Here is a 23,306-nt window from a genome sequence, read left to right as displayed (position 1 = left end):
TCCTGGAGGTAAATGTTTATGTCCTGTTCCCCGATGCCTCCCACAACAGCCCCTGTTGTTTATGGCAACCATGGGTTTTAGTTTAACTTAATGCCTTCTCAAAAAGCTAAATAATAATAATAAAAAAAAAGAAACATGTCTTACTCCCTTGTGGCGCCTTTTCAGAAGACATCAGTTTTCTTAAGTTGAATGTGTTTGAATATTGAATACATTGTTTTTGTTCTGGTTACTATGATGTTACTAAGCTGCATCAAATCAAGAACACACCCATGTTGCAATTATTTGACAGTTATTTGAGGGACCGTTTGTTAAATAAAGCCATTTGGCATATATGAGCTGTTCTGTTATGAAAAGAAAAATCAGATTAGATTTCTGTGATGCAAGAAGATATTGGAACAGCATTGAAATGTTTTCTCTCTTCTTATTTCTGTGAACGGTCATTAATTCATCATATTAGGAGCAGGGGTCACATCACACCACATTCAATAAGGAGAGCGTCTTTCACATCATATGAGATGGCCACTGAGCTTGTCGCCTTGTGAGCTTTCAGCATATATTAGTACTGTCATAATGGAATCACATTTATCTCAGATCATAATAAACATAAAGACCATCGAAATGATAATGATTGGGAAGAGTCTGTTCTTTTTCTGTCATTTTAAAGCCTCTCATTTTTCCTGTGTTTCCATTGACCATAAAATTGCGCAAATTGGAATCACGAGAATAACTACACTTAATGGAAATGCAGCTAAATTTTTTTCTCACTAAAATGTTTTGCACTAGGATGACGTGTTTTTTTAGCCATATAGAAATTTGTGTATTTAGTAAAACTGCAGTGGAAGCACTTTTTAATTTTTTTTTTTTTGCATCATTTGCTGACAGCAGCAACACATAGCTGGTGCCACCAGAGGTCTCAGTGCATCGCACAGTTCATCAAAAGTTGAGTTTATCATTTGAAAGTGTTGAATCCACAGCTGTTCTGTAAAATCGCCGACTACAAATTCCCAAAAATGTCACATATGTACCCACTTCCAAATACAAGGAGCTTGTTGCTCCAACATCTGAAAAAGATGTGAGTTTAATTAAATTTCTTATTTAATGGAAGCACCGCAATTGGGAAATTGTGTTTTTCCAACATTAGCAGAATATTGAAAAAGTTTTGCGCACATTTCTAAGGGAAACACAACAAATGAAAATGCTATGAATTGCCAACTTTGAGTCTTCTCTCAGTAACAGCATCCACACTTGTAGGCTGATCAAACAGCCAGAAGTTCTTAGCATCGCCTGTTCACTTAGTAGAAACAACTTTATTTCTCCCCTGAACATTGTCTAATTTCCTTCACCAGTCATTTTGTTGCTGTTTTTCTTAAGTTCAATTTAAAAAGGTCTATGAAGTTCTACTTTCTTACCTGTTTCAAATGCTTCTTTTCACAAGGCAAGGTTTTATTGCCTAACTCACATGTTGTAAAAGTCAGCTGAAATGAGACGACTCCATCTGAGAAAGGCGTTGTGTGTGTATTTATGTGCATGTCTTGAGACTCCAGGGGCAAGTGGAAGGCCTCTGTGAAGGATAGGGAGGAGATTTACAGACATCCTGCAGGTCTCCTCCTCCCATCCTCTCTGCACCGTAGGAGGAGAAGCACAAGGTTAACCAGGGATACGTGTGACGACATCTTCATTCCAACAAGATAATGGATAGTTTTGTTGGGTCTGTCAAAGGAAGTACAAATTTCCTCCCTTTGCTTTAAAAAATACGATTTTCTGGGGTCTATATAAGCCCTGCACATTCTTGAGCTGTTGTGCACAAGGGCTTTTTATATCTTTTTATCAAACTTAGTTGCCATTAGTCTGAGATAAGGGAACTTACTCATCTCTTTCAGACTGATAGACAAGTTCTCCTTTCAGCGCTGCTCATCAAATGGCTTGATCATGTGATCACTAGTAAATGTGAGGACCGTCAAAATATCATTTGATCATAATGCGTTCTATCTTGGTCAGCATTGTAAAGAAAAACTAGCTATTAAATGTTACAACATAAAAAGGAAAGCATTTCATCTAGAAAGCAATAGAACAACTTTTTCTCTGGTTCTCAGTTTACAGTTAACTCCCTGCAATATGTTATCAGCAAAATATGAGTGAATGAGTCATTAAATCAGAATGATTTTGCTCGCTTTAGTCTAAATCAAACAAAACTTTAGCTAAACTAAAGACCATTGCTGTGTGTATCAATTTGGATATATGTTTAGAAACTTAAGGCAGTTCTGCTTGGACAAATATGTTTCTCTCAATGAAAACCCATACTGTATGATTGGTGAATAGGTTAATAGTGATTAAATATTTCTTAGTTGTACTTTAAAGCTTCTGAGTTTTCATGACCACACATGGTTTGATTTTAGCTAAATATTGAAGGGAGTCTACATCAGCAAATGACTGATTGACACAAGGAACAAGAAGTTCTGATGAGAACATCCCAGGCTGAACCAGTCTGACAATGACTGTGGTGTCCTTGTCCATTTATGCAGATACTGCAGGATGCGGTGTGTGACCGTATGCGTTCACCTGAATCTGTCCTGGTGTTGCAATGATGTGCTTAAGCGTTCAGTTTTTTCACTCCATAAAATTAGGTCATAAATTAACAGAAAGATGAAGTTCCTGCGTACGTTAATCGAGTCAGACTCTTCTATGTCCGCATCTCGCTGCGGTTTTGTCTTCCACACCTGTTGGTTCACTTTTGCTGTGGCAAAGCTTCCTGAAGTCATTTCTACAAAATTATTAACTGCCACCTTCTTTGTGGTGTTGGTGAAATACAGTGGGAATTATCTCTTTATGATCGAGTTCCAGTGAACCTAAAATATTTAACTCCTTCAAGTTTCACCACGTGAAGGAGGGGGCGAAACCACAGATCTTTCAGCCGATCTGTGGTGTCCTTAGAAGACCTAGTGATCTTACCAAATTTGAGTCTGAAGAGTTTATATTTTTATGTGGGCTGGCAAATTTAGGTATGATAAAGATTTATTACTCACACATGAATAACTCATCAGTAACTAGATTGTCTTTCGGAGATGAAATGTTGCCTTTGCCTAGACTTGTGTCTAGTTCTTGGTTTACAGATGTGTTTGTGTAATGATAAGTCAATGACTCATTGAACTTTGAAATGGTTTGGGCTGTGAAAAGGGGAAGTTATAGAGAAGTAAAAATGGTTCTAAATGCAGCATGGATCAACATCCTTTGTTTTTGAGAGTGTGGGGTGCTATTATATAATACATCTCTTTGGTGCAAGTTTACTTAATAGTGACCTTGTTTGTTCATGAACAAATGAGCTGTAGAAATGAACAGGATGTGACAGAAGGCAACACAAAAACCCCGATGCCTCCACCTCCACACATCTTCTTCACCCACCTTCTACTTTTTAGACAGTTCCTTATGCAGACCGGTGATTTCATCTGGAGGTCTTATCTACATGTTGCCTTTTAGTGACATCACTTCCCTCACACAGGATTTACCCAGTCACAGTTTGCAGAATGCCTTTCAAATGTATTCCGACTCCTTGAGCTTTTCCCTATTTTAATCACATTCAAACCTCAAAGAAATGAAGTCTGGTCCACTTAACCTAAATATATGCAAAATATAGTTCTTATTGTATCTATACACCTGTTACACTTAGTAATGTAATACTGACAAAATAGTGCATTAAAAATGTCAATATAATGCACCAGTTTCAATCCTTTTTTTGTTGCTTTCAGTAAAAGAAAAAAGTTAAATCAAAAATGAAACAAACAACCCCCATCAAATCTTAGCTCACCAGAGTCAACACAAAAAGACCTCAGCAGAGATATACACCTATATTCATAACCAAAGAAAAATCACCTTCAGTTGGATAAAATCTCTAAGTTTGAAAAATAGGAAAGAAAACATTGGCATTTTTTTGTAAAACCTTTGTGCACATCATCATAAAATGTATTTAATTTTCTCTAGCATGCACTATTTTCTGTTGTTCTATCATTTAAAAACTCTCAAAAATCTGTTGACTTTTGTGGTTGCAACATACCAAACATGGAGTAGTTTGCTTTAAAACTTCAAATTTGCGCGTGAAGACACGGTTTTCAGTTTATATCCAAGACGGAGAGGTAAGATATCACACAGATGAAGATGTCACACAGAATGACAGCTTGCAACCATTGGCTGCAGCCCTCAAATCCTGACTGTCTGCTTGGAATTCGTGCACGCCCGTATTTCACCTCGAGGAATTCAAGACAGTGGCAGGTGCAGACAGAAAAGGCCATGCTCACCAGTGGCTTCAGTCATCCCAGAGAGCTCCATAAACACACGCACGCACGCACGCACGCACGCACGCACGCACGCACACACACACACACACACTTTAGCATGAACACATGTTGCTATGAATTTTTTTTTTCCTCTGCATTTAGTGGCTGAATGAAATCTTATTTGGAGGTAATTAACACAAAATTCTGAGAAGGCTGACATTTGGCAGAAGCAGGAATCCACAGACTGAAGCAGAGTGGACATTTCTGATGCCTTCACTGTCTAAGCCTGGTGGGTTTCCTCTATAACAAGAGGAGGGGTTCTTCAGCTGAAGGGAATTTAACCTGTGTATTTAAAGAGTTCCGTCCTGTTCTTGTGTTTACGAGAGGCCTGTTAGAAACCTGATGCCCTATGAATCACTGTTTGTTGCTTCAGAGACTACTGACCAGGTTGTGCAGCTTTAACCTTTAAATGCCGACCAAGAAGCTTTTTATAAAAAGTACTTTATTTTGATAGTGTTTTAGATTTATGGTGTGTTTTTGTGTTGGAAATCATCAGCCCTTATTGGTCATATCTTAAAAAATGTTGGAAGATTTAGTTGTTCCACAATTTCTGTCTCTGTACTAATTTACACCCAACGTTATTTTTGTAGATGACTTTGCTGGTCAAATACTGACTAAAACACTACTGAGACTTAAAAATCCAATATTTGTCACTTTTCTGTAACAGTTTAATGTAAAGGTTAAGAAGTTCACATGCACTCAGCATAAATGCCTTGAGTTTTGGGCTATTAGTGATGAATTTCTACACCATTTACAAGATCAGTTACTTGTTGGAGTTAGCTGTAGATGTCCTCTCGTCCACAGAGGCTCATTTATATGCAAACACCCCCACTATTATTTAGTTGAATCTCCACACACTTTTGTAACTGGCTAGATAGGAGGATATCAGGAGAGGTATAAAGCGCTGTGGTTTTCTGCCAGAGGCCCAGGATTGTCCACAGATTTTCAACTGGAATATAGTGAAGTGGACATGTTAAATCACTGTGTCCATGCAGTAAAAGTGATGTGACATAAGGGTTAGGGCTAACTGCCAGCAACAGTGTGCTTTTAAAGGCTTAAAGATTCTTAAGCCTTTAAAAATCTTAAAATTAAGGTCTTATGCTGTCTTAAATTTATTAAGACAATAAAAGTCAGAGTCGCATGCTAACATCGAGTTGTGTGACTCGAAGCGTTGAAGCTAATGGCAACTAGCTGCTAATATACCTTTGCTAGTTAGTTAGCTTTGTTCTCTCTGTCATGGGCATAAAGCCATGTTCAAGCTTCATTGTAATGCAACAAGTTCCCCCAATCATCCCCTATATTTACAGTTTTCTGGGTCTTAAATTTCACTCAAGGCAACGATAATAAAAGGTCTTAAGTTTGAAATTTGACTTGCAGATGCCCTGCACACACAACATCCTTCAAATCAGCCTGGACATAATGGAGCGTCCTGGTCAACAGTAACAGTAAAACAGAGTATTTTAAGTTAAAATATCAATATCGTTGTTGTTATTTGACATGATGTTAGTATGCCTAAGTGCAGCACAGGATCATAGAGCTGAGCATCGTCAGGCACCAGCTCTCGTTTGCTCCTCTTGCTTCTCCCCTCTGTCAGCACAGTGCTGAGTGAGCGGCTAGTGGTATGTGTTTACCTTATTAATTAACCCAGTGATCCAGAAACACACTCCTCCTGGTAAATAGACTGACAGCTAAAGGAGAGCAAGAGAAAGTTGGGATGGAGGGGCAGAGCGCAGATGAGTGGCGATTGAGGGAGATCAGAGCGTCTCAGAGGAAAACTGACACGGCGGCTTGTTGGCTGATAGATTTTAGAGCCTCGTCAGTCAACACCATCCTCCTCCATTACCTTCCCTTCCATCTTACTTTTTCTGCATTTCTTTGTTTTCTGTACCATGCTGTATGTTTTGCTTTCTCACACACTTCACAAACTTCAGATATATTCAAATGCAGCTGATTCCAGTTGCCTCAATGGATTCTTCATCAACCTTATCTTTTGTTCACACATCCTCAAGTATTCTGTGCGTCTTTCCAGTTGGCTGCAGCAAATTCCCATTGGAAGTGTTGCACAGCGAAATTCAAACCAGACCTTTAGCAGACAAATAGATAGACTTGACAGCACTGCTCTGAATCCATTCCAAGTGTTTTGTTCCCCTCTCCTCCATGTTGGGCCATAACTGTGTCCTGAGGTCTGCAGTTCAAGGCCATACAAGGAAAGTTAACCGACTGTGCACAATGAAAAGACTTGCATTCCCAACACACTTCTTCCTTGGCCATCAGTTCAAAGGCATGCAAGGCAATAGGGATCTTATTTAGTTAATAAGTTAACTGACAGGCAGTTGGAATCAGACATGTTTTTCTAGGTCACCTCTGACCAGAACAGAAAAATCTGATTCTTTTTTTCCCCCTCTCCTTCACAAGCATGTATTGTGACGTACTATTTTTTATTGTGAGGTCAGTGGCTGTTTGATGCAAAAATGGGCAAGGTCTAGTCTTTGTTTTCTGTGCTATCCAGGAATTTGTTGCTGTGAGTGATATGGACTTAAAATTTTATCATTATATTCTGGAACTATAGTTCTATATAGTTATAGCTATAATTATAACTATGTTGATAACTATAATGGTGGCGATTTAAAAAAAACTAACTTCTTCTCAGTCTTTTTTTAGGGAATTGTATGGTCCAGAGTGCATGGCACAGCAGTTAGAGCACAATAAACACAAATGCTGCTCTTGAAAAAGATTTTAAAGGACAGCAGTTTCATAAAGAACAGTTTTATCACTAAAATGCACACAGTAATTGCACTTAATGTTTAAATATTGTTGGAATTTACTGATATTTATTAATGCTCTCATGAAACCAACAGTGGAGAGAAAAAAAAACTGAGTTTTTGGATTTTTCAATATCATTAACTGGAGTTTAAATGAAATCGTGATAAATCAAAATTCTTCCAATTTTTCGAACAAAACAAGAAAGCATAACCCAAAGTGGTTGTATTTTGGGTGGAATTTTCAGAATGATTTCAACGCTTATATTTCTCAGTTTGGTTTTGATTTATACTAGCTCTAACTATCACGTCTCAGATGTTCCAGTTTAATGACAAATTTGGCTGCTTTTAGCCGTTAATCCAGACACAAACTGCTCCATTGATTGAACTAAAGTTTGATGACCTAAAAGTTCTCAGGGGACTTGAACAGAGAGGTTTTTGTCCCGCTCCTCCCTCTGCCGTTTCCCCCTCAGACACTTTTCCCTCTTCTGTCAACCATTTTATCCCAGTCCCCTTATCTCCTGGTGCCCCGCTGTGATCAGGTGGTCATATCTGATTTTCCTACTTCCTCTAGCACACACACACACACACGCATTCCCTCTTCCACTTTTGCTGTTAGCATACCAGACGCACAAACACCAACACCCCCTTCCCATCACACACACACACACACACACACACACATATCTCCCGCTGCTCTCTGGAGGAGTTGAAGAGATGTCCAGATAAATCTTTAGCAGCTAAAAGCCTTCTGTGTGTTTGCGTGTGCATTTTGGGGTCAATACCACAATGTCACAAAGGGCTATTAGTCAGTAGTAGATAACATTTCACTAACACTGCACATTGGGAATATGGGCTCTGTTGATTTTCAGAAGGTTTATAGGACTTTAATTACCAGATAGATTGACAAGCAAAAGGAAAATGAAAACATGGTTTCCAAAAATGTTTTACGAATAAAAATCAGAAAAGTGTGATGTGTGTTCCACCATCTCTACTTTAATACTTCTATTTTGTAAATCTAATCCATCCACTTGACAGTTGTCTCAGAATAATAAATGTAGAAGCAGATTTTGCTGCGGTCCTACCTGCCAGTCTTCCAGGGTAAGTTTCTACCAGTTACGCAGATGTAGAGACTGACAGTTTTCCTTAACCTTCTGTGTGAAATAGATCAAACTTTAATGAAGTCTGTCGATGAAAAATGTGTTTTTCTTTTTCTTTTTTTTATGTCTTGCCCCAGATTTTCATTAGGATTTAGTACCGAGCTTTGACTGAGCCATTCCAGCACATGAATGTGGAGGGTTTCCACCAGAGAAGACTAGAGCAAGACTAGAGCAATCCACCAGCATCCCACTGTGTTCTTGTGCTGAAAAATGTTCTAAAATCTTAGAGGTGCATGATGAGGAATCATAATTTGGAAATAATAGTGAGGCCAACAGGCAGGTGCAATTCAATGCATCAACTATAAACCTAGCTTACTCTGTCTTTACTGTCACTGTATAAAGAACCCTATTTAAAATAAAGCCTTGTAATACAGACTTGTAATACACCTGGGAAACTCTGATATGCTTTATGCAAAACATTTCACTGTGGTTAATGTTCTGTATTTAGCTTCAATTACTTTCTTTTCCCTATAGTTCAAATGGCTCCCCACTGCATGACGTTTCCACCACCGTGTTTTAGGGTGTTGACGGGAAGTGCAGGGCCATGTGTAGTTTTAGTTTTCACCATTTTAAGCATTTTACTGTTGGCCATTTATGATCTCATCTCACTAGAACACCGTCTTACACATTTGCTGGCCCAATGAATAGTTTTGGGAAAACTGTAGATTTTGCAGTTTTTGAGTTTGTAGTGAATATTGGTGATTGTATTCACTTTGAGGTTCAGAGCAGAGTCTCAAAAGTATATTAAAAATGTAGAGATTCATTTTTTTAGGTCTATATTAAATATTTGGACTCATGAGAGATTTATGTTTAAGGTATTTCTTCTGACTGGAAATTTTATCAACATTTTAAAGATGCCCAGTTAGAGTTATGACTTGACAGTCTGTGGAGGGAGCTAAAGATTAGGGTGATGACAAGGAGCCATTCAGACATTGAACTTTGTCATATAAGATAAATGGTTAAAAAAAACAGTGGAAGAAGATTTTTCATTTAAGCCTTTTAATGCCATATTAGAAAAACACAAAGATGCAAAGAAACAAATAATTCAATTCATAAATATATATATATACATATATATATATAATTATTTTTGGCAATAAACATTTTATTGCCTAAAATGCAATAACCTCAACCTTTAGTTAAAGCTTGATCATTTGCAGCATTTGCATCTACAGCTAAAAAATATTTCTGTATTTTTAACAATGCTTCTTACTTCCGTTATTTATTAATTTTTAGATTACCAATTAATAACTAGATATTATTTTTACAGAATTTGAACTAGGTTGAAACCAAATCCACAGTTTTTAAAATTTTTCTTAACTTAAATGCAAAATGTATAGATTTTTTTTATACAGTTTTGGCTTCATTACTGCTCTGAGAACATTGTTCCTTCAGCAAATGGCCTTTTCTGAGTCTGTGTACTGTAGTTAACGATTAATAAATTACTAAGTTTAGTTGTTGATTATTTTAAGAATCAATTCCTCACCATTAATCCAAGGAATTGTTTCAGCCCTGCACCGATTAAAGACAGAAACTGAAATGTAAATCTGCAGGCGTGCTCGAAGGGGTTTTTGATTAATCCTGGTCTTAGCTGTCTGTCCGTTCATAGAGTTGATGTCTGTACCTTGGGTGTCTGTATATTAGTAACACCAGCTGAACACTGCAGCAAAGTCTGGTGAGAAGTTAGCTGGAAATGACTTTTGACAGCAGTGGTCCAGGACCCACGCTGGAACAGACCTCTGCTGCTGAGGACAGGCTGTCCACTCTTTCTCTAAAGTCTCCACAGGTCTGTTTTTGATTGGCTGTTGCTTTGACTCCAGGATGTAAACTTGATTTATCTCCTCCTTTCTGTTTTTCAGCCCTGCAAGGCCCTTTCGATTCCCCAAAAGGTAAGACCTGCCAAAAACAGTTTCTTCTCTGTCAATGTTCTGGTTTTTGCGAAACTCTCCTCCTCCCCTCCTTTCCTTTGGTCCTGTCATCCATCCATCACTGCTCTTCTGGAGCCATCATTCCTTAGCAGTGACTCATGAGAGTTGGAGGAGGGAGTTGTATTTCTCCCTGTACCTGGCCTCCAGTAACCAGCAGCTTGGATCACCTCATCTGTCCATTCTTCTGCAGCCTAACGTATAGCAGGAAGAGTGTTTCGGAGAAGAGACTCATGTTTTGCCGGCTGTCCATAGGGAAGGGGGGGGAAGACTTCCCAAAAGTCTGGATGTAAAGTAGGCTGATTAGATTTCTGTCATGTTTCCAGTTATTCTGAGCTGATAGCTGATTGGCCAGTGGTTGTGCTGGGAGTGTGTACGGTGCTCATTGTGATTTGTGCGCTGGTGGGAGTCCTGGTGCCCGACCTGCCAGATTTCTCCGACCCGCTCCTGGTGAGTACAGACACATTGTGTTCTCCTTTTATAATGGAGTTAAAGGTTTCTTGCCAAACAAAGAAGGTTTTAGAAACCTTTCATCTCCTCATCTTCAGTGGACTGTAGTTGCATTTCCATTACAAATGTTAATGGTCAGCTGTGTTAATGCTCCACTAATGTTGGGGGAGGGGGGGAAGCATAATTTCACAATTATGGTGTTTCCATTAAATAAGAAATGCAATTAAAATCACAGGTGAATATGTTTCTTCATGTGACACATCATTAAAAAACGTGCAACCCCATCATTCTCCTACCACTTCCTGTCGTATTTTCTCTCTTTTCAGCCAGTACCAACATCCGGTAGTTCATCACATGACTCGGATGATGTGAAAAGTGCTGCAAAATGCACTAATTTTTATACAATTTCGAAAATTGGCATATTTCCATTAAGTCAATTTATTTTCGAAATTCCAATAAATTTGACCATATTATTGACCACAATAATATGGTCAATGTAAATGCAGCTAATGACATGCTGAGTTGTTTTTCTGCACTGCTGTAAATAGCGTTTGAATATTTAACCCTTTCGGGTGGCATCAGGATTTTTTTAATTTAAAAAAACGTTTCGCTAAGTCTTTCTTTTTCCCGAAAGGGGTTTGAGCCTCGGGGAACTGCCATTGGCCAGCGGCTGGTCACATGGAACAACATGGTGAAGAATACAGGCTACAAAGCCACACTGGCCAACTATCCCTTCAAATATGCGGACGAGCAAGCCAAAAGGTAACCCCTCACACATCTTGCACATGAGCTGCCCAATCATGCTGACAACAACACTCTTTAGTGTGGAGGTTGTCACTGAAGAAAGAAGACTCCAAGTTAGCTTCTTTTAGTATCGACGAGGGCTTTAGAATGAAATCAGAGGAAGTACAGCCTTTTCAAAGGAAAATACTGAGACGTGTGTTTAGTCTGTTTTTGATGGGAGAGAGAGAATGGAACAATGTCGCTGGTAACCATGGGGACAGTGATGCTGTATCACTCACATGAGATCAACAAAAGAAACACAGAAGATGGCGCCAGCATGACCTCTTCAGCCACATGCTGCCATTTATCTAAAGCCCACCACCTTCCACTATGCACCTTTTTTGTGACTTTGTACCATGTTTGTAATGTTTCTGGCACATTGCGATGTTTGCTGTTTTTTGACACATATCTCTGAACTCAGATGCTAATTCAGCTAACCTGCCCTCTAGTGTCTACATTGCCCAACAACAATGTCATTTTATTACACACATTAAAACATGCAAATTGGCCTCTAACTTTAGGCTCTGCAATATTTAGAACATACATAGTAGACTGATGTTTTTCTACTATGTGCTTCAGTATCCACTATAACTGTTGATGCAAAATGCTGAAGCCATGTTAAGATATCAAGTCTATAAATATTTAGTTTGGTTTAAAATAAACCCTGTTTTACATTAACTGCTCCCTCAAACAGACTTTATCTCTTTTCCTAGTATGAATAATTAATCAGTGATCATAGCAAAGAAGCAGAGAAAATCTAAAGTCAACAGACCATGATGTTTTTGCTCAAAGCACAGAGATTCACAATAGTTGCATAGTCTCAAATACATTTCTAGTCCCAGCTCACTCAGGGTAATTATTCTGATTATAATGACTGCAGTATTCTGTTCCTGATGGCTGACTTCAACTTCTACCCTCTTTCACTTTTCACGTTGCTGAAGTTTCCAGGTGTACCCATAAGTATTTCTACATTACTACAGGATGATGAACTTATGGCAAAAATGGAACGTTTCAGCTTTGTAATTTTTGTGTTCAACTACAAAAAACGAGAGGAATATATCTGAACAAGGTTCCATTGAACGCTTATCTGATCAGCTGAGTTGACAGAAATTTCAATTAACATTTAGTGGGACTAAGAAAATGATTTTTTTTTTTTGCATAAATCCCATCTTTTTCAGTTTAGTATTTCAGTTTTCAGTTGAATTTAGTTCAAATTTTAACCCAAATGGATGGAGAATTACATTGTTTTTTTCCTTCTCATTTCTAAAATTGACCAGAATGTTGCTTACCAGCTGAATCTAACAGAGTGAATCTCCTGCTACTGTTTTCCAGTCACCAGGAACCTCGGTGGTCAGATGACCACTTTGAAAGAGACAAGCGGGAGGTTGAGTGGGACTTCAGCAAAGAGTTCTTCTGTGACATACCAGGTAAGATTAGCTATACAGATAAGGGAGCACTAAAACTTTGGGTACAGTGCTGTGCTAAAGTTTTTGCATTTTATTCACTAAACTTCAGTGTCCTTGTTTTGGAGCTGTGTAATAGAACCACACAAAGTAAAGGATAGTTTTATAGTGATAGGATAATTATGAATGTGTTTTATTCAACACTTATTTCTCAGCTTCTCCTAAATATTCCTTTCACTTCACTATTACTCCCCACTTTGTGTTTTATCTAATAAATCCCAACAAAATATTTTTAAGTTTGTAACTAGAGAGACACCGATCTGATAAATATCTGTATTGGTCCCAATATTGAAAAAAGTTTCTAGACTGAGTATCAGTGAAAATGTGCTCGACGCATAAGGACAGATCTATTCAGTCTAATTCTATGCTTTGCGCGATGTCATTCTTTATTATTTATTTTACATTGATTTTAATTATTTTATCTAGAATTCCTAATTGCACTTTCTGAACTATTTGAAAGAATGTCTGTTGCAGTTTATTTTTCTATGTTTGACCGAGTAGTCAACCTGTTGTTTTGGTCAGTTTATTTATTTTACGTTGCACTTTTAATTGCACTGACTGAACAAATTCAAGTTATATTGTTTTTACATGTTTGGCTATACTTGTGAAGGTATGATGGATGTATTTAAGTGTGCTATATTAGTGCAGAGTTATTATATATATTTGTAAGTACAATTATTTCGGTGTTTAAAAAAAAAGAAACATTTTATGTCAATTCAGTTCTGTGTTTTTTTTGTATCAGCATCAGAAGTGAAAAAAGTGGATAGGTGCATCCCTACTTATAATGTGACAAAGTATAAGAAAAGCACACCCATCCTCCTCAGACTAAAAAATGACTCTGGATGATCTTCAACAAATTTTGTACATGTTGTGTTCAAAACTAGTACTGTGAAAGGCAGTTGAGAAAATGAGTTTTGAATGATTTTTTGTCTTTCAGATGGTTTCTTCTTAGAGTTGAGATGATTTTTCTAACTTTCTGCAGGTGACAGTTATTCCAGACTAGTGTTTGCGTCGGCCGAAAGAAAAAGTCTGTGGAATATTCAGGCCATCAAATCAATGTGCAGCCAGGACAACACAAGAGTAAGTCCACTAAACAGTGGAACCCTTCACTGTTATCTCCATGCTGTGTTAGTGTTACCCTCTTTTTGTCTGTGTTTACTTTTCGTGTGCTTCACAGGTGCGCTCCCACCGTGATTACCTGAATCTCTGTCAGCGCACCAATAACGTCTCCTGTTGTCCAAGCTGGACACTGGGCAACTACATAGCTGTCCTCACTAACAAGTCGTCCTGCCAGAAGATCACAGAGCGGGACGTGTCCCACACTCTCAAGATCTTGCGATCGTGCGCTAAGTACTACCATAATGGCACGCTTGGACCTGATTGCTGGGACATGGCGCTACGTCGCAAAGATCAGCTGAAATGTGCCAGCGTGCCCCGGAAGTGCACAAAGTACAACGCCGTGTACCAGATCCTTCACTTCCTGGTGGACAAAGACTTCCTGAGCCCAAAGAGTGTGGAGCATCCTCCAGTGCTCAAGTACAGCATGTTGTTCTCTCCCACAGAGAAAGGAGAGTCCATGATGAACATCTATCTGGACAACTTTGAGAACTGGAACTCCTCTGACGGGATCACCACCGTCACAGGAATTGAGTTCGGAATCAAACACGACCTCTTCCAGGACTACCTCCTCACTGACACGTTGTACCCCGCTATCGCGATAGTCATAGTCCTGCTGGTCATGTGTGTGTACACACGCTCAGTTTTCATCACTCTGATGACAATAATTGCCATCATCAGTTCGCTGATCGTCTCCTACTTTCTTTACCGAATGGTCTTTAACTTTGAGTTCTTCCCTTTCATGAACCTCACTGCCCTCATCATCCTGGTAGGGATCGGGGCCGACGACGCGTTTGTTCTTTGCGACGTGTGGAACTACACCAAGTTTGACAAACCGCACGCCGAGTTGTCGGAGACGGTAAGCGTGACCCTGCACCACGCCGCCCTCTCAATGTTTGTCACCAGCTTCACCACCGCTGCCGCATTTTATGCCAACTACGTCAGCAACATCACCGCCATACGCTGCTTCGGGGTCTACGCCGGCACTGCCATCTTAGTCAACTACATCCTGATGGTGACGTGGCTCCCTGCTGTCGTGGTGCTACATGAGCGCTACCTGCCCAACCTGTTCATCTGTTCCAAGCCCCCACAGCAGCATCAGGGAAACTGCTTCACGCAGGTCTTCTGGGCTGCCGTTTGCCACAAGATCCACAAATGCCTGTTCACCGTCTCCGAGGGATCACGGATCTTCTTTGAGAAGGTGCTGCCCTGCGTTGTCATCAAACTGCGCTACCTCTGGCTCTTCTGGTTCCTTGCCATCACGGTCGGCGGCGCTTACGTGGTCTGCGTGAACCCCAAGATGAAACTGCCGTCCCTGGAGCTGGCCGAGTTTCAGGTGTTCCGTTCCTCTCACCCTTTCGAGCGCTATGACGCTGAGTACAAAAAGCTCTTCATGTTCGAGAGAGTTAACCACGGCGAGGACCTCCACATGCCCATCACGATCATCTGGGGGGTTACACCAGAGGATAACGGAGACCCCCTGAACCCCAAGAACAAGGGGAAGCTGATGCTGGACAGCAGCTTTAACATAGCCAGCCCAGCATCTCAACTGTGGATCCTTAACTTCTGCCAGAAGCTTAGGAACCAAAGCTTTGTCTTTCAGTCAGAAGATCAGGACTTCACTAGCTGCTTCATCGAGACATTCAAACAGGTCAGTACCGCCTCTCCTACACAGTGTCATGGATTTTGTCCTTTTTCATTACTTCAATGTGTTTTATTTGAATTTTAGGTAATAAACCAACAATAAAAGTGCATGATTGTGGAGTGAATTGAAAGTCATACTTTTCAAATTTGTATAGAGAGAAAAATATGAAATGTTATAAATTTTTATTCTGCTTCTTTTACTCTGACAGCTCTAAATAAAATCCTACACAACCTGTCACCTTCTGACGTTACCTAATGACTAAACATTTTAGTGTAATTTTTAGTGTAATTTAGTGAACTTTGCCATCAGTGTAAATCCAGCTGATCTGTAAAGAGGTTTGCTAAAGAACAATAAGCATCATGAAAACCAAGGAACACAACAGACAGGTCAGGGAGGAAGTTGTGGAGAAGTTTAGAGCAGGGTTGGGTTCTACAACAAACTCTGAAGATCTAACAGAGATCTGTATAGTCCATCATCTGTAAATGAAATGAAGATGGCACAGCTGCAAACCTAGTACAAAGATATGGCCGCCCACCTAAACTGACAGCACCATGGTAATTTTGGGGGAGCTACAGAGATCGGCAGCTCAGGTCAAGCAATCTTTCATCAGGCCAGTTATTAGTCATTCACTCAACAAACCTAGCCTTCATGGAAGAGTGGCGAGAACAATCTATTATTAAAGGAAGACGGTAAGAAATCCTGTTTGGAGAAGAAGAAGGTCCTCTGGTCAGATGACATAGAAGATGGAGGGAGAAATCATTACTGATATAAATTTGTTATAAAAGTATTATTGATTGCACTTTAAAAATTAGGTAACTTTATGTTATTAAAGGTAAAGTTTAAACAGTAATGATTTCTTGGCTAATGTCAAGTTGTCATAACAAAGACATTTTGAATAATGTCAACTTTGTATTAAAAGTGTCATAATTTACCGAATGACACTTTATGACAACAGTCATAAATATTCATGAAGGCTTATTCATGTTCATGACAGGTGTTTCTGACAGTGTCCTGTCAGTCTTATTCAACCCCCTTCAAATAAAGTGTTACCGAAAAGTCTCATAGCTTGAGACTGGAGAACAATTTCTGCTTCACAATTATGTACAACTTTGTTTGGCCTTATCACTTAAAATTCCAATAAAATCCAGTTTGTTCTTGTAATCCTTATGAAGATTTTAAGGCATATGACTTATTGTCAGACACTGCGTGTACAGACCCATCGTTGAACAGATACCTTATAGTATGTGTTCTACTCTAATAGTGGATGGAGAACCAGGACTGTGAAGAGACCTCAGTCTACCCTTGCTGCAGTCAGTCTACCTTTCCCTATAAGAAGGATGTTTTTCAGTTGTGCATCAAAAGAGCCATTATGGAGCTGGACCGAAGCACAAGCTACCATCTGGACAGCAAGACCCCCGGACCTCGATTTGACATCAACGACACCATCAGAGCCATCGTTTTGGAGTTTCAGAGTACCTACCTCTTCACTCTGGCTTATGAGAAGATGTACCAGTTCTATCGTGAGGTAGTGTTCATTATTATCTCATAATTAATTTGTGTGAGAGTACTTTATACTCAGACTAAGATTTTGCCTCTGATATCATGTTTATATTTTAGGTGGATGCCTGGATCACAGAGGAGCTCCGCTTCGCCCCAGAGGGTCTCAGCCATGGCTGGTTTGTCAGCAACCTGGAATTCTATGACCTCCAAGACAGTCTGTCTGGTGGCACTCTGGTTGCCATGGCGCTATCTGTGACAGTGGCTTTCAGCGTCATGCTGCTAACCACCTGGAATGTCATCATCAGTCTGTACGCCATCTTGTCTATAGCCGGGACCATATTTGTCACAGTGGGCTCCCTGGTGTTGTTGGGCTGGGAGCTGAACGTCCTTGAGTCCGTCACCATCTCGGTTGCCGTGGGTTTGTCCGTGGACTTTGCCGTCCACTATGGTGTCGCTTACAGGCTCGCTCCAGAACCCGGCCGGGAAGGGAAAGTGATCTTCTCCCTTAGCCGGATGGGCTCTGCAATCGCCATGGCGGCAGTGACCACCTTTGTTGCCGGAGCGATGATGATGCCATCAACGGTCCTGGCCTACACCCAGTTGGGCACATTCATGATGCTCATCATGTGCATAAGTTGGGCTTTTGCTACCTTCTTCTTTCAGTGCATGTGCTGCTGCCTCGGACCCCAGGGCACCTGCGGTCAGATTCCCCTGCCCAAGAAGCTGCAGTGCCAGGCCTTCAGTGAAGACGCACCCTCAAGCCCCTCTCCTGAGGGGAAGTATCAGCTGGACAGCAGGGGCGGAGAGGCAGAGCATTACGAGCTGGAGCCGTTGGCATCCTGTCAGAAAACTGGAGTTAAACCAGGAGAGAAAGAAGAGGCGGAGGAAGAACTGGGCACTCGGTTCTGTAATGGAGCCCCTTCTCATGCTAACCACACCATGTCTATACCACACATTCACAGCAATGATACAGGCAGAAAAACACGGCCAGAAAATGGGCTCGTTACCTCACTCCCTACGCCATCCAGGTGCCACTACACTCCCAACAACTGCACATGTGTAGACCCCCCATCCCAGCTTCTACAGCAGTGGGACCCGCATTCCTGCACTGTGCCTCCCCAGGACTCCCCTTCCTGCCCCCCCACCCCTCAGCTTCTCCATCTCTCAGGTACCGCCAGGACCAAACAGAATGCAGCCCTGTTGCCTCCAAACGTGGACGCGGTCTATTCACACATGGACTGCTGTGTTCACTACGTCCACTGCCCCCTCACCCATTTCCATCACTGCTCACAGGGCAGAGCAGTGGGCCACAGGCAGGGACCGGCCCATACCTGCTATCTCAGGAAGTACTGTGTCCAACCACCCTCAAACCAGGACACCGGCCAAGCTTCGGGGTCACCATCTGCTCCACAGACTCCAGACAAAGAGACGAAACATTTAAGTCCTGACAGTACCCAGAATGGGAGCTCCCAAGTCTCAACGCGACCCAATGGCCAGTGTCTCAGTCCCACTGCACTAACAGCTCATCATGAAAACCAGAGGACAAAGGAAAGCGAACACTGCTGTGATAAAAACCCTGCATCTGCCATTAATACAGACTTAATCACAGACATTGACGTTTGTCATAAAATCCCTGGTAACCAGGAGAGGCCTGAAAGTATTCCCGTCACACGGGAGCAAAGTGTGAAAAAGTGCAAACGGAACTCAAAAAGAGCGCAGGCGTCCTCCGCCTCTCCAAAGAGACTCTACTGTTTTAACAGGACGTTGAAAGTGAAGTGCAATTCAGTTTCAGAGTTTAGCTTGCCAAAAAGCGAAGCCAGTGTGCCTCCTGTTGCAGTGAACACTCAGCCGTCCTCTGAAAGCTTATGCTGATTCATGGGTAAAATCGGCGAAATAGCAATAGCCCAAAAATGACTCACACATTTCTGTGCAATCACATTAGATGCTGGGTGTGTGTTTTCACCAAATCCCAGCTGAACTATGAAAGATTTTTTTTATTGTTTTCTACTTATCACTTTTTCACATGCCAGATTAAGTACTTCATTTTTCCAGTGGAACATACTTATAATGCGGTGTCATGTAAAAGATAGATCATCTCTTTACTAGCAGCTATTTGCACCACCACTACACCCCACTGTAGTGTCTGAACTGTGGTGTCTTGCAAAACTATTCAAACCCCTGGATCTTTTCCACATGGAGTCACATGATATCCACAAATTTGAATGTAGTTTATTGGGAAATTATGTGATAGATAACCTCTAAGTAGTGTATGATTATAAATTGGGGAAAAATAATAAATTGTTTAACATTTTCTGCCAATAACTGGGGGCATCCATCTTTGCAAAATTGCTCAAGCTCAGGTTGGAAACTGCATCTATTAACATGCATTTTCAAGTCTTGCCATAGACTCTTCATTGAATTAAGCCAGAGTTTTGACTGGGCCATTATAAAAGTAAAGGCAGCTTATGTTTGTTTAGGGTCATTGTCTGTACCTTTTCCATTTTCAGATGATGAACTGAACCGTTTTATCCCACTTCACAACTATGCTGTACTTACTAGCTGCACTTTTCCATTAGAAATATGCGCTAATATTTGCGAAATTCAGCTGATGCCGGAAAAACAGAATTGTAAATCACATGTAAATATGCTTGTTCATTTGATAAGTCATTAAAAATCATGGCAGCGATGGATGTAAACAGTTACATGAAATAAATTCATAGTTCATAGCCATGGTGCTAGCGCTCATCATCTATCAGCCATCAGAGGAGAAGAGGCGTGTTTCTCACACGTTGGAGCGACAAGCACCATGTACTTGGTAGCAGCTACGTTTGCGGCATTTGGCCATGTCACAGAAGATCTGTGGATTCAACATGTTGAAATGACGCACAACATTTTATAAACTGAGATGCTACGAGAGCTTTGGTGGAGCATTGTCTAAAAAAAAACCCCCAAACAAACCATCTTTCTTCTGCTACTTTCTTTTGTCTTTGTCTTTTCTGCCAGTAGAAACAACCGATTGTTGATCACATCACTTGGGTCATGCAAAAAAGTTTTGCAAAATATATAGATTTTGTTGCGGCCAAAAAAAAATAATGCCTCATCCTAGCACAAAAACATTTTAGAAAAAAGTGAGTATTTTCAAAATTGCCGTGTTTCCATTGAGCAAATTTATTTTTGCATTTTCAATTTGCGCAATTCTATGGTTAACGGAAATGCAGTTACTGTTATTCCATTACATAAATCCCAGTAAAATACTTTGGTGTTTGTGGTTGGAACATGACGATAACATGAAAAAAATTCAGGAGAATGAATACTTTTGCAAGGCACTGGACGTGCACTTATCATTTTCGGTCGATGATCACGCCAATCGTACCAGTGTGCCATGTTTCACAAGCTGCTTAAGGTGGTTTATGTGTCACCTTCTGTATTTCCGAGAGCTCCGGTTTTGCTCAAGTCTTCACACGTCTCACATAAAAGCTGCAGTGTGTGATTAAAAGGCTTTCTCTTACCCCCATTGTCCTGTTACTGTTTGTATTCCCAGAAGGTATCATCCCCGAGGTAAAGAGTCAGGATGAATAACAGCTGTACACCTGTTTCATTGTCTAATAAAGGCTGGTGCCTTTCAGCCTCTTAGTGTACAACCAGGGATTTCTTCTTGTGTAGACCTGTCATAAGTCGTCGCAGCAATTAAGTTTTTCATAAGCATTTATGTGATTCTGGAGTCCAAATCCGTGTGCAGTTTTATTCACAAAGCCTCTTTTTGAGGATCTTCTGAAACCTTCAACACAGACGCATCAATAGATGGATGAGAACAACATCCCTGTGCCGAGAGTCTCATTACATTACGTCATGACATCTACCGACAGAAACGCTCTGCACTTACAGGCCGGCTGCGGCAGACAGCTTTAATTACGCGGAGACAACGCTCTGGCACAGAACACGTAGAAACCGAGAAGCCGGTTGCCATCACTGGTGGTTTGCTGCTCAAAACAAATTTATATTTTAAATGACTTATGCTTTTTAGATTTGGGGAAAAAGCTGGAACAAAATCTGCTGACTGTTTGCCTCTGATCTCTTTTGAAAGAACTTTATATGACCATGTTTTGTTTCTTCCTTGTCTTGGTACATAAAATGTCCTCGAAAGATGTTAACCTCAGGAGTCGGCGGCCTTGCAAAGATGCGTTGACCCACTGTTGAACCTTAGATCAGGGGGGAGTGGTATGGCTTTCATCCAGGCCATTGAGCACAGGACCAGTGACATATTACTGTTCTTGTGAGCCAACTTAAAATTGTTACAATTATTACAGGCATTTTGTAGGCATTGTTGCAGGAGTCTGAGGTGCTAGCAATAGTTTTAAAGACATCCCATCATTGTACACCCCTAAACAGAGCTGTGTTGACATTCCACAAACTGAAGCTCTTACTCTAGGGTTTCCCTCGTCATTGATCTGGTTTGAGGTATTCATGAACTGGACCTCACGGCATAAAGAACTTTAAGGTCTCATTTTTGTTTTTAACATATGTGATTTTGTTGCCTTCTACTAGCCATGACATTAAGCATTTCACAACCAAGTGTAAAGCAGCCACCGATGAGTCAGCTCCTCTAAATGTGAGGTCGTCCTTCTTGACTGGATGAAGACGAACTCCTCCCTCCGGTCAGGGATCAGTATTTGCTTCAAGCTGAAGATTTACAGTATCTTGATGTCTTTTTGTGTGCGAGGGATGGTAGGATGAAGTGGGAGTCAAACCGATTGGGTATGGAGTGCACTGTGGCAGGATCTGAAGAAAATCAATATTCTGAATCCGTGAACTTAATTCAGACATCTGATCAGGACACCTCCTGGGTGCCTCACTGGAGGCTTTCTGTACACATCCCACTGGCTTTCCTACACAATTCTGCTTGATTCTCATTACCCTTCAGTGCTCTATCTGGGATTCCTCCTATTGAAGTAGATTTTTCCAGGCCAATCAGCCAACAGAAGGAGAAATTGTGAACAATGATGTTGGTTGGCTGCACTGTTTTAGGATTGTAGTCTGCCTGTAGTTTTAGCAATGGAAGTAAAGAAAGCCATCCAGTCTGTGTTGGCAATGCTTTCAAATATTGAATTAACATTGACAGCCACCTCGTTCAGCTCAGCACTTATCTCTTCACTTTGGGGGATGCTTGTTTACAGCGCAGGCAATTTCCGGTAACATTCTTAGCATCATATTGGCGCATTATGTACATCATGGCCAAACGTTTGCGACTGGGTAAAATTCAAGACTTCAATGGAGTCCCCGCCTCCAGGGAGCAATCGTTTATCAATACCCAAGAGCCCAGACTCTCTTTACGAAGCAAAGTGTAGAACGAGTGGCTGGTTTACCAAGCTACATTGGGAAGAGACCCCAGGGTAGACAAAGAACTAGCTGGAGGGACTGGCCTAAGAACACCTTGCTAACTCTGATAATGAGCTGGAGATAGAGATGTTTCGGTTTCCATTTTGGACTTGCTACTTTTGTAATTGGTATTGTTTTATATCAGTATTTAAAAACTGGGTGTGGTTGTAGAAATGCTCCTCAAGCCTGAAGTCCTTCCTGTTCAACAGTCACTCTGTGAAGGAAAGGAAGGAAAAATAGCACTGTGTTTTTGCTACCGTTTCACTCTGATCCGCCATCACTCCCTCAACCCCAAAACAAACTTACACATACAAACAGGTCCTAGAAAACACATTACATAAGTTAACACCCACACTGGGATTGCTTGATGCCTCTTGAAGGAAACATCTAATTTGGGCTCAGACAGCTCAGTCTCTAATCCACTGCGCCCCCACCATTGCCGGTCTTCTTTCTCCTCAGGAGCTCAATTGCCCCTGTGAAGATGAGTCCACTTCTCTAGAGATTCCCTGTAATTATATTTGCCTAACGGAGGTCAAATATTAGTTGTGGCCGTGGAGGGGGGTTCATGACGTTACCCCGTGAGGGAGGATCTCTCTCTCCGGCATGTGGATCTGGTCTGACTAGGACCCACAGGCCTGAAATAGCTGTGAGGAGGCCGCCGAGCTCGAGAGCTTGTTTACAGGGTAAACATTTGCTTCCAATTTTCAAATTACGTGCTGGTGGAGCTGCTGTGCTGCTCCAGATTTATGATCAGAACAGCGTTTAATTTTCAGGACACTTGAGCGATGTAGTAATTAATTG

The 23,306-nt window shown here is 40.9% G+C and overlaps 1 protein-coding gene across 4 annotated transcripts in view; it reads left to right on the top strand.

Annotated features, from left to right (window-relative positions):
• disp1 (dispatched homolog 1 (Drosophila)) overlaps nucleotides 1–19,853 on the top strand; it is an 84,700-nt gene extending 64,847 nt beyond the window's left edge. For all 4 annotated transcript variants that reach the window (XM_016679506.1, XM_007567747.2, XM_016679505.1 and 1 more), the window contains 8 exons: nucleotides 10,107–10,136; nucleotides 10,499–10,622; nucleotides 11,257–11,384; nucleotides 12,738–12,832; nucleotides 13,851–13,948; nucleotides 14,046–15,635; nucleotides 16,891–17,154; nucleotides 17,247–19,853. In XM_016679506.1, the coding sequence (XP_016534992.1) occupies nucleotides 10,107–10,136; nucleotides 10,499–10,622; nucleotides 11,257–11,384; nucleotides 12,738–12,832; nucleotides 13,851–13,948; nucleotides 14,046–15,635; nucleotides 16,891–17,154; nucleotides 17,247–19,001 (4,084 nt within the window). In that variant the 3' untranslated portion in view covers nucleotides 19,002–19,853. The remainder of the gene's footprint in view (nucleotides 1–10,106; nucleotides 10,137–10,498; nucleotides 10,623–11,256; nucleotides 11,385–12,737; nucleotides 12,833–13,850; nucleotides 13,949–14,045; nucleotides 15,636–16,890; nucleotides 17,155–17,246) is intronic.
• Nucleotides 19,854–23,306: the final 3,453 nt, after the last annotated feature.

This window comes from Poecilia formosa, unplaced genomic scaffold (genome assembly GCF_000485575.1).
Source record: "Poecilia formosa unplaced genomic scaffold, Poecilia_formosa-5.1.2 Scaffold213, whole genome shotgun sequence".
In the NCBI taxonomy this organism is placed as follows: Eukaryota; Metazoa; Chordata; class Actinopteri; order Cyprinodontiformes; family Poeciliidae; genus Poecilia; species Poecilia formosa.
Note: the sequence above shows the minus strand (reverse complement) of the source record. Positions and strands in the feature narration are given on the sequence as shown.